The sequence below is a fragment of the Sarcophilus harrisii genome, chromosome 2 (assembly GCF_902635505.1).
Source record: "Sarcophilus harrisii chromosome 2, mSarHar1.11, whole genome shotgun sequence".
In the NCBI taxonomy this organism is placed as follows: domain Eukaryota; kingdom Metazoa; phylum Chordata; class Mammalia; order Dasyuromorphia; family Dasyuridae; genus Sarcophilus; species Sarcophilus harrisii.
In genome coordinates, this window is record NC_045427.1 from 559,201,878 (window position 1) to 559,214,640 (window position 12,763).

At 33.3% G+C, this 12,763-nt stretch overlaps 1 protein-coding gene across 2 annotated transcripts in view; it reads right to left on the minus strand.

Moving 5' to 3' along the window:
- NT5C2 (5'-nucleotidase, cytosolic II) overlaps nucleotides 1–12,763 on the minus strand; it is a 111,699-nt gene that overhangs the window by 82,820 nt on the left and 16,116 nt on the right. Inside the window, exon 1 of one of the 2 annotated variants that reach the window (XM_003755411.3) lies at nucleotides 3,838–3,938. In XM_003755411.3, the coding sequence (XP_003755459.1) occupies nucleotides 3,838–3,938 (101 nt within the window). Of the gene's footprint in view, nucleotides 1–3,837; nucleotides 3,954–12,763 lie in introns of those variants that run through there. The other variant, XM_031955772.1, reaches the window with a different exon arrangement.

Below are 12,763 nucleotides of genomic sequence, written 5' to 3' on the forward strand. Positions count from 1 at the left end.
GTTTTGCCAATGACTATGAAATTTTCAAAAAGAAAAATTGAAGACGACAGGAACACAGGTTTATGTAGGTAAGGAATGCAAAAATGATAATAATAATAATAATTTTGAAAGGTAGCTAAAATCCGAGAACGGATTTTTCTAACATAGTATATAGCAAAGGGCTAACAGATTTCTGGTTAAAGATGAAAAACACCTAGCAAAAGCAATGTACTTGACAAGTGTCTTTTCAACTAATCAAAAAGTATTGCATGAACTTTCTGATCAGGTAGATTTTAGCTAATGCTAATTAAGCCACATAAATCAGAAAACAGTTTTATTACACCTAAAAGTATAACACACCTCATTAGCAATTGATGGGGAATGTATCTTTCACAATTCACTAGTAATATTTATATATAAAAATGAAATTTTTTAAAAAGATGGCTGTTCATTACTGTGCAGCTAGCCACACACACAAAAAAAAAATAAAGTACGCCTGGTAAGAGAAATGCATATCATTAGCCATAAGAGAGAGATAAGGGATGTGTCCCTGTTAGTGTTGCTGATTCACTAAATTAAAAGAAATCACCTGTCAAGTCAGATAAGGAAAAGGAACATTCCAGAAACTCTGATATCTTCCCTTTTTTTTAAGGCAAGTTTTAAATATACAAATTAGAGAAGACACTGAAGGAAACTGCTGCAGATGGTCTGATGATTCATAGAGGGGTCATTACACAGCAAAATGATCAATAAAAAACAAACTGCTTCTACCAAAAATTCACTAACAACAAGGGCTTTAAACTAAAAAAGAAGGGGGATAGAAAAGAAGAGGGGTGGTAGTGGTGAAGAATATATTTTTCCAAAGTTAGATCCAATAGGGAATAACTTCAAAAAAGTAAGAATAACAACCAAGGCTCAAAAATTCACAGAAGACAAAAGCCAAGAAAAGAGCCAGTAGTAAATCCCATAATTTCAAGCATCATACAAAGAGCACCTAAATGTTCTAACATAATGAGGAAATTTTTATTAGTTTATCACCAAGTTCTTTGTAAGACTGAACCATGGCTCAAGATGAATATATTTCATTCAAAAGAAGAATGGTAAAAGGAGTAGAATAGCATCTTTTAAAGAAATCAAGAGAGAAAGCATGACAGAAAGTACATAAGTGAAGATCCAAGGAGGGAGAAATGGAAATGATTTGTCAGTGGAGCAAATGCAAGACCCCTGGGACAGAAAGAAGACACAGGAGTTTGAGAAAGACCACAAGTCAGACAGAGAGCCATGATAAAGAAGTGAAGGGAGACTTGAGTTATCTAGATACCTACTGGCCCTCTGCCAAAGGTATAGTAAGAAATAACTTCTTGTCCTGCCTTATAATAATTTCATCCTTCAAAAGGAAGAAGAACCAACAAAAAAACTCATTCTGAATCTGATTCTCACTAAATAAATAGGGAGGAACTGATTGATAGAGTGGAAATTATAGCAACCTTGGGGGAGTTACCACTCCATCTTACAATTTATGATAGAGAAGGAAAGATAAATTGGGCACAGTGCTCCATGCATCAAGTATTTTAGGAAAGCAATGGATTGAGAAGAAAGATGGACAGAATCACATAGATCAAAATGCTTTTGGAGAAGTCAGGTGAGGATGGGTAGCATATGCTCTTCACAAAGGAAATAATTCCAAAGAAAATGAAGAATGGATATTGCAAAAGAGACTTCTGTGAATGTATAAGTAATTCAGCTACTTTCAAAAGGAAAAGTATAGAAAATTTTAAGAAAGACCATGGAACAGAAAACAAATACAAATGATAATCCTATAAAAAACAGCATAAAAATACTAAAGCACAGAATGAGCCGAGGCTAGTAAGAGAAGGTAATGACAACAAAAAGATTTGTTGGAGTTTTGTTGTTTTTTTTTCCCCAGTCATACTGGAAGAAAAAGATAGATCAAAAAAGGGTCAAGCCAGGAGATCATTATATACTTCAACAACAATACTATATGATGACCAGCTCTGATGGACCAGGCCATCCTCAGCAACGAGATCAACCAAATCATTTCCAAAGGAGCAGTAATGAACTGAACCAGCTATGCCCAGAAAAAGAACTCTGGGAGATGACTAAAAACCATTACATTGAATTCCCAATCCCTATATTTATGCCCACCTGCATTTTTGATTTCCTTCACAAGCTAATTGTACAATATTTCAGAGTCTGATTCTTTTTTACAGCAAAATAACGTTTTGGTCATGTATACTTATTATGTATCTAATTTAAATTTTAATATATTTAACATCTACTGGTCATCCTGCCATCTGGGGGAGGGGGTGGGGGGGTAAGAGGTGAAAAATTGGAACAAGAGGTTTGGCAATTGTTAACTCTGTAAAGTTACCCATGCATATAACCTGTAAATAAAAGGCTATTAAAAAAAAAAAAAAAAAAAGGGTCAAGACCTTTGTTTGGAATGGATGGGACAATGAAAACCAATCACAGAGAAGAGCTGTTTAATTCTTATTTTGCTTCCATTTTGTCAATTAAAAAAAATAACTTTTACCCTGAAATTGACAGAACAAAAATGACTAACAGAAAATTGATACTCAAGTTAAGTAGACAGAAGCTGTCTCTAAGTCACGTGGTCCATATGAACCACCATCCTGTGGTCCTGAAAGAACTGGCAGACATGCCTACTTAACCAGTATCAGTGACATTCTTAAATTATACTAGCACAGCCTATCCATGAGCAATTAATATTTCTCCAAAAATTTAGGTCTTTATTTGTATAAAATGTTTGTGGTTGTATTCACAGAGGTCCTATATGTCACGGCAAGTGAAATCCCAATTTTGTACATTCAACAATTACTTTAAATAGAATTTCTCTGTCTAGTTCTCCCTGATGGATTTTAATGGTAATATTAAATTTAAAAAAATGAAAATTTATAGGGAGTCATACATTTTCTATCACAGCTAATATGTGATTTGTTTTGCTTGGCTATTTATTTGTCCTAAGGGAAGGCTTTTGGTTTGGGTTTGTTTGTTGGTTGGTTTTTTGTTTTTTTTAAGGAAAGAAGAGTTAGTGATATTTTTAAAAGGGGAAGAAAATCTTTCCTAGTTCAAAGAGAAGTAATGAATCATTAAAAAAAACAAACAGAATATCAGAAAAATCTAAAAAGATATATATATAAAATGATGCAGAATGAAGTAAAAAAAATCAACAGAACATTTTATGCTATAATAAGACTAACACTTTTGAAAGATTTAAGAACACCAAACAACATAATGATCAGCCATGATTCCAGAGGGCCACAGGTGACATAGCTCTCCCAACAAGTGTGATGAAGAATGAGACATTTCTAGACATAACCAGTGTGATCATTTATTTTGCTTGACTATGTATATTTGTTTTCAGATTTTCCCATTTCCCTCCACACATGAGATAAATGTGTTAATTTTTAAAATTAATTTTAAAACACATAAGAGAACAAAAAAAGGGAATGTAGATATATGAACTAATATATTAAATATGAAATATGTTTTAAAGAAAAGAGACTGTAATAGACATTTTATTTTATATGTGGTCCTCTTTTTTATGTTCTTTGTATGGTAAAATATTCCTTTTTTATGTTTGTCAAGTTCATAATTATAAAAAAAATTTAAACACATATTATTATCCTAATTGTGCAAGCAGTAGAATAATACCTTTTTTTATTATTTTTTTAAGACAGTCATTGATTTGGTAGGAATAGTTAATCATGAATTTCATCCTTAATAAGCATGGTAAAATTCTCTAGTACCTGAAATCTTAGTAATCAGTAATCCATTTGTAAGAATACATAAATAAGCCTGGACCCAAAAACTCACCGGTGATAGGCTTCTCTCCGATACTTTTTCAGTGCATGCCTGTCCATGTTAGCTGGCATCTCTGCTGTGTTCTGTAAACGATCACTCCAAGAGGTAGTCATCTTTTTAAACAGATGCTGCATCGCAAGAAAGAAGAGTAAAAGCATTTAGGATTGGTGTCTCTTCGCTGTTATTTAATCAACACACCCTTGAAATGCCAATTTACTATTGCTTCAAAATGTAAATTCATGAAGATAGCCTCCATGTATAGAAAACCACTCTCAAAATTATTAAAGCTAACCCAGATGTTGGCAATGCTATTTTTAATAAATAATTCAGAATGACTGCCAAATTATTTAGCCAATTTTAGAAAATATACTATTAAGAACTTTATGTATATAATTTTCCAAACAATAAATATTTTAAAAGGATTATTTGAAGCTACATACATTGATTGCAGAATAATATAATTGTGTACATATATATATTCATATATATATACTCACACACACACATATATATATATATATATATATATATATAATATAAATATCTGTAATCAACCATGAATTCTTTAACTCATCTAATAGAATATAATAGACATTGGAGTACTAATATAGCAATCTATTATATAATTTATGCTTTTTATTCTCCCTGTTTGCTTCTAAAAGGGTTTTTATACAATCTACAAAATTAAAGCATGTGCAAAATCAAACAATTAAAAATAAAAATATAACAAAAAAAGTTGGAGAGAATAGGTAAAACTAGGCATCTAGGATAAACTAAATATCACAACTGAGCACTAAATTTAAAGAAAATCTGAGACATAAAAATACATTCATGTAGAGTTTTCATATGATAAAAGAAAACATGCAAGTTTATTGGGAAAGAAATATATTTCCAGGTATGTAATGCTAAAAAATCGTAATGACAATATTTCCAATTATGGTTTTGCACAAAACAGCAAATTCTCCAAATGGAAAATTTTCAAGTAGAACCTGGATAAACTCAATTTGATTTGGTGAAGACATTTCAGTAAGAAACTAAGACAACATCTCCTCTTTCTGATGATCTAATACTGTGCTTTTTCCTTTTTCAATATATGTATAAGTTGCTTTCATGCATTCATGTTACTAGAGTAAAGATCTAACTGAGGCAGCCGAGATTCTTAACTCTACATACTTGTAATATGATACACTATTGTTGTTACCTCCCTAATTCCGAAGATATCTGTAAATAGCTTTAAATATGAAAAACTTTCACATAGATTTTATCACATTATTTACCAGTATCTTGAATAAAGCTTTGATGATTAAACTTCTAAGTTACCAATATAGTACTCTTACTAGTGCAGACCTTAATTCTGACAGATAACAACCTCCACTTCAAGATTTGTGGACTAGATATCTATCTAGTCTAGACAGAATAGAATAGATAGGATAGTCTAGATGTAGACTAGATATCTATCTGGTTATTTACAGTTTCTAGAATAAAGCCTTTTTATGGTCTTATATAGGAAATAAAATGCACAAATATCTCCTGTGAGAAGGGAATGATATTGTTTATATGAGATTTTAATTAAAACTTTAGTAGAGAAGAAACTTAAAATGAGAAAAAAAATTGTTAGAATATTGCTAAATATAAGTCTTACATCTAAAAAAACCCTTCTTGATCATTTCAATGAACAAAACATACCACAAATAACATGGAAATAAAGTATAATTTGAATGTAACTATTCATATTAATTATTTTTTCTTGCTCAGCATTTTGCCTTATAAAGCTTTATTCAAACCAGAAAAACAAAAATTAAAATGGCCGTCTTCTGAGAACTTCCATTCCATTACCCTTAAGATTATATGTACATAGAGAAATGTAATGAGAGTCACAGAAGCAAAGGAGAACTCTGGTTAGAGTGCTCTGTGAAGACTAGACAAGAATTTTAGCTAAGAGATCAAGAAAATGTTATCAGGAAAGGTGTCACATCTAAAAGGAAGTCTGAAAGCAGATGGACTGGTGGAGGATTTAAAATGTAAAGTCTTTAAGATCACAGCCCATAAGGACCTTTCATTAGGTCTTGCTCCTACCTTTGTACTCCAAGTTCTAACCAAACTGTATTCTGTTCTTCACACAAGGCTTCACACAGAGCATATTTCAGGCAAGGACAATGAAAAAAGAAGATGGTGAACTGAGAAAAGCAACTTACATGGCTGCAAAGATATAGTGGATCCTGACTAAACATTAGTCTAAAGTTAAACTCTCATGTAATTATATCAATATGATGCAAGGAAACCCGAATCAATGATTTAGACCAGAAATAACAAAGACAAATAACATGAATTCTTATTCAAGAAATTTTAAGACTTGGTTAGATTTAAATCAAACCCTTATTTTATTTCTCATTTTTTAAAGTCCATAATTTAATGCTAACTTGTAATAGATCTATATCAAAACATCATAATCTTACCTACTAATTTTTTTTTTAAAAACACCAAACATTTATTAAACACATGCGTGGAATGTAGCAGTAGAAATCCTCCCAGAGTTTATCCAATCTAATTAAGGATATAAGACAAATACATAAAGTAATGAACAATAAATATTGCAAGAGGCTATTGTTGTTTAGTTGTGTTGGAATTTTCTTAGCAAAGCTACTAATGGGTTTTGCTATTTCCTTTTCCAGTTCATTTTATAGATGAGGAAACTGAGGGAAATAGGATTAAGTGACTTGCCCAGGTCAGACAGCCAGGAAGTGTCTGAGGTCAAACTTGAACTCAGGAAGATGAGGTTTCTGACTCCAGATCTGGCACTCTATTCCGTGTGCCATCTTGTAGCCCCATTTCAAGAGGGAGCATTAATTAACAAGCATTTATTAAGTATTTATCTTGTTCTATTTTCAGCTTTTGTAAAACTGAAAACACTGCTAGGTTCTGAAGATACAAATGAAAAGAAATCTGCTTTTAAGAAGCACATATCCTGTGCAAAAATGTTTGTAGCAGCCATTTTTGTAGAAGCAAGGAAATGGAATCTGAATGGATGTCCATTAGCTGGAGAATGGCTGAATAAATTATGATATATGAATGTTATGGAATATTATTGTTCTTTAAGAAACAACCAGCAGGATGATATCGGAGAGGCTTGGAGAGACTTACATGAACTATTGCCAAATGAAATGAGCAGAACCAGGAGATCATTGTACACGGCAACAAGAATATGCAATGATCAACTGTGATGGACGTGGCTCTTTTCAATAATGAGGTGATTCAGGCCAGTTCAGGCTAGCTGTGATGGAGAGAGCCATTTGCATCCAGAAAGAAGACTGTGGGGATTGAGGGATCACAACACAGTGTTTTTACCTTTATTGTGGTTGTTTGCTTGTTTTTCTTCTCATTTTTTTTTTTTGACTTGGTTTTTCTTGTGCAGCATGATAATTGTGGAAATATGTGTAGAAGAATTATGTATGTTTTAACATGTATTGGGTTACTTGCTGTCTAGGGAAGGGGGGGAATTTGAAACATAAGGTTTTGCAAGGGTGAATGTTGAAAACTATCTTTGCATATAGTTTGAAAATAAAAAGCTATTATTTTTTTAAAAAGCTTATGGCCAATAGGAGAAGCAGATGGGCACACCAGGACAACATACAACTCTATAAGCATCTATAAAATAAATATAAAATAAAAACAAAACAAATAAAAGTTAAATAGGGAAGGAGGGAACATGCAGATGGAAGGCTCAAGAAAGAATTCATGTAGATAGATTTCTGTAGCTAGCTATGTTTTAAAGTGAAGAGTCTATAAAGAGGAAGCAGAGTGCATTCCTGTCCCGGGGAGAGACAGAGCAAAGGTCTGGTGAGAGATGAAGTTCCCTGGGATAGATGCAGCTCTTTGTGAGGTATGGAGAAAAATCCAATTTGACAGACCACAGAGTACAAGAGGAGAAGATGTATGCAATAAAAGATCTTTGTTGTTAAGGGCTTTAAATGCCTATAGAGGGATTTATATTTTTTTTCCTTGAGAGTCAAGGGAGAACCATTGAAGTTTGACTAGAGGAGTCACATGGTCAAACTTTTACTTATGGAAAAAATTACTTTAGCAGTTACACAGAAGAATTGGAACAAGGAGACACTTGAGCAGAAGATGGTATTATAATAATCCAGAAAAGAAATGATGAGAATTCAAACTAAAGTTGTGTATGTGTGAGGAGACTAAAGGATTTGGATATGAGATACTATGGAAATAGAAATGGCAAGTCTAGAGAAATGTGACTAGATAAATGGGAAGAGAAAGTAAGGAATTAAAGATAATCCCAAGAATATGGATCTGGGTGGCTGGAAGTTCGGCTGGGTAGATGGGTTTGGCAGAAAGATGCTGAGTAGTTTTGGACATGTTGAATTTGAGAAGTCCCCAGGACAACCAGTATAAAATGTTCAACCAGTAGCACAGAGGTCATGGGCTGATCTAAAGATATGGGAACTACTTGCCCAGAAATGGTGAATGATGATTAAACCCAACAGAAATGAGAAACTTCAGAGAAAAAAAAAAAAAAAGGCAGCCCTGACACCCTTGGGTACACCTCCAAGTTGGGGTATATGATAACAATGTTAAGTCAGTAAAAAAGACTAAAATGTAAGGAGCACACACGGGCAGGAGAACTAAAAGAAATGAGGTCACAAAACTCAGAAAAAAGAGAGAAAGGTGGTAAAGTGTCCAAAAACAGTGAGGTCAGGAAGGGTAAAGACTAAGAGATCATCTTGGATAGAGCAATTAAGAAATCACTGTTAAGTTTACAGAACAATCTTAATTGAGTGATGAGGATTAAAGAGGGTCAAAGTGTTTTCTTGGCCTTCAGAAATTCAGCACATATTACAGTTCTTGAAAAAGCTGATTAAACTCCAAAAGAGATCATTCTTGATCTTACCAGCCAGTGCTGGTAAGCCTGTTATTGTTCAGCTTGAATTTTGCATATTATTATTGAATTTAGTGTCATGCATACCCCTCATAGACTCTGTGATGCTGAGGCAATTGGGATTAAGTGACTTGCCCAGAATCACACAGCTAACAAGTGTTACGTGTCTGAGGACTTATTTCAACTCAGGTCCTCCTGACTTCAGGGCTGGTGCTCTATCCACTGCACCACCTAGATGCCCTGGATACCTAACTTTAAATAAAAGACTGGAAGCTCACAATCATAAAATTTTATTCAAATGTAGGTAAAAAATTTTCCATATATTCACTTTTTAGTGTACTTTATCCTGATGTATTTATTGTGCAACTTATAAGCATGGATTTTTAAGTCTGACATCTCTCAAAATGTAATTTTTCAATATATTTGGTACAGAAATGACAGTTTAAAATACTTTTCTCAGAAAATCTATACTCCCCATTTTGTCTTTTCTACTGACCATGCCCATCTTTATTAGTTTATTTTATTAGACCTCTACCTTATTAGACTTGTTTTTTGAAAATTATTTTCAAATTATTTTGAAGTTTCAAAGCATTTTCTTAGTTCACTGGAAATAAAACATATTTAGTTTTTTAAAAGTCTCATGAAAGATAATAGGAATTTTGAAATTTAACTATTTTGATATAATAATTACATTTTAATATAATTAAAATCTACCATATAATCTTTGTAATTATAGGAAGATAATAGTGACTGGATATTTTACTAACTGCTTTAAAAAAAAAAAAAAAACTGCTTGCTTTCAACAGTTCCTCATTGATGATATTACAGTAGTTTGAATGTAAACTTTCCTCTTCCCATGGAAGATTTGCAAAAGATTTGAGTATGGTCTCTAATTGATGTTACCTATATTTAAGGCCAGTCTATATTTAAATTAATATGGTAATAAACTGTAGGTATCCTTTCCAAATCACATGGGTTAGAGGCATGGAGTCCTCTTGATCCAGACAATGTGCATAACATTTTTTGCCCCTCTTCTCATACCAACAATGAAGTCTGAGTTTTTTATTTTTATTTTATGGGATATTTACAGTACCTTAATATAAAATTTGGGTTATTTGGTCATAGATTCTGTGTTGTCTGCTGGTCTTCACATGTCATCTACAACTTCCGCAAAACTCCCCAAAATTTCCCATTTAATTTCTTATGCTGACCCACAATACATCAAAACTACAATGGGGAAAAATCACAATGTGGAAGGGATAATTGTTTTAACATTAATGGGATTATAAAACACACAGGCTTCGGAGCAGGATAATTTAAAAATCATACATTTAAGAACTGGAAGACTCATTAGATTTCATTTAGATTAACCCTCATTTTTCCAGACCCAGAGATGTAAATTACTTTTGTAGTTGTTCTTCAGTCATTTCAGTTGTGTCCAACTCTTGGTGACACTGTTTGGAGTTTTCTTGGCAGAGAAACTAGTCATTTACCATTTCCCTCTCCAGCCCATTTTACAGATGAGAAAACTGAGGCAAGCAGGGTCACACAGTTAGTGTCTTTAGTCAGTCTTCTTGCCTCCAAGCCTGATGCTCTACCCAATGTACTTCTTAGTAGCCCAAAGTTAAACTGATCCTATAACCTGTGACCCAAATAGATTTTAAAACTACTTAATCCTGGATTTTCAATTCAATCAACTACTCTTGAATGTTATGTCAACCAAAAACCTCAAGTGAAGAAATTATTGATACTTCTTAAATCATCCAACAAAAATGAAATACCAATAGGTCAGCTACTTAAAATGCCATACTTTAGTGGTAGTTTTTTAGACAACTTAATATTTGTTTTAAATTAGAAAATGTTCGTCAAGAATTTCAAGGGAATTAATGAAAAAAGAATCAAATGAAGGTGGCTTAGCTGTACCTGATCTAAAACTGTATTATAAAACCGTGGTCACCAAAACCATTTGGTACTGACTAAGACACAGACTAGTTGATTAGTGGAATAGGTTAGGTTCACAGGACAAAATAGTCAATAACTTTAATAATCTAGTGTTTGACAAATCCCAAAACCCCAGCTTTGGGAATAAGAATTCACTATTTGACAAAAATTGCTGGGAAAATTAAAAATTAGTATGGTAGAAACTAGGCATTGACCCACACTTAACACCGTAGACCAAGATAAATGGGTTCATGATTTAGACGTAAAGAATGATATTATAAATAAATTAGAAGAACATAGGATAGTTTACCTCTCAGACCTGTGGAAGAGAAGCAATTTGTGACCAAAGAAGAACTAGAGATAGTTATTGATCACAAAATAGAAAATTTCTATTATATTAAGTTAAAAAGCTTTTGTACAAATAAAACTAATGCGAACAGGATTAGAAGGGAAGCAATAAACTGGGAAATCATTTTTACAGCTAAAGGTTCTGATAAAGGCCTCATCTCCAAAATATATAGAGAATTGACTCTAATTTATAAGAAATCAAGCCATTCTCCAATTGATAAATGGTCAAAGGATATGAACAGACAATTCTCAGATGAAGAAATTGAAACTATTTCTAGCCATATGAAAAGATATTCCAAGTCATTATTAATCAGAGAAATGTAAATTAAGACAAATCTGAGATACCACTACACACCTGTCAGATTGGCTAGAATGACAGGAAAAGATAATGACAAATATTGGAGGGGATGTGGAAAAAGTGGGACACTGATACATTGTTGGTGCAGTTGTGAATGGACCCAGCCATTCTGAAGAGCAATATGGAACTAACCTCAAAAAGTTATCAAACTATGCATACCCTTTGATCCAGCAATGTTACAACTGGGCTTATATCCCAAGAGATATTAAAGAAGGGAAAGGGACCCTTATGTGCAAAAATGTTTATGGCAGCTCTTTTCATAATGGCTAGAAACTAGAAATTGAAGGGATGCCCATCAATTGGGAAATGACTGAATAAGTTGTGGTATATGAATGTTATGGAATATTAATTGTTCTGTAAGAAATGACCAGCAGGATGATTTCATAAAGACCTGGAGAGACTTACATGAACTGATGCTGAATGAAATGAGCAGAACCAAAAGATCATTATACATAATAACAAGACTATACAATGATCCAATTCTGATGGACATGGCTCTCTTCAACAATGAGAGGATCCAAATCAGTTCCAATTGATCTGTAATGAACAGAACCAGGTACACCCAGAGAAAGAACACTGGAAAATGAGTATGGACCATAACATAACATTTCAACTCTTTCTGTCATTGTTTGCTTGCATTTTTGTTTTTTCTTCTCAGGTTATTTTTACCTTTTTCTAAATTGGATCTTTCTTGTGCAACAAGATAACTAAATATGTATACATATATTGTATTTAACATATATTTTAACATATTTAACATGTATGGGACTAACTGCCATCTAGGGGAGGGGGTGGAGGGAAGGAGGGGAAAAGTTGAAACAGAAGTTTTTGCAAGGGTCAGTATTGAAAAATTACCCATGCATATGTTTTGTATATAAAAAGCTATAAGAAAATTTTCTTTTCTTATTACAATGATGCTATAAAACTGATTCTTTCCTTCAATTTAAATATCCAGTCTTCAAAATTATACATGGCAACAACTGAAACAAGCTTTTGGGAGTTTTTAATTTTTGCAGCATGTTTCATACCCAAACCCAATGAAATATTTCATATTCCAAACCCATTATCAGAAGCCAGCAGCCAAAACATCTTTTTCTAGTTGATGAGAGCAGGAAGCAAAAAAATAACTGATGTGGAGGCTGCATAATTAAACAAGTGAATACCTCTGCTCTTAAATTATATATGTACACCATAGTGAGAAAGGGTTGCAAGCAGGGTGCCAAAGAGAAAGCTCGGGGGGGGGGGGGGGGGGGTCTGACACAGCCATGGTACTCATGCTGACATGCTGGGTGGATGTGGGCAAATGTGCCAGCTCGAGCTGGATGGGCTGGGACACATGGAACAAGAGTTTTTTTTTTTTTTTTTTTTTGCTGAGGCAATTGGGGTTAAGCAACTTG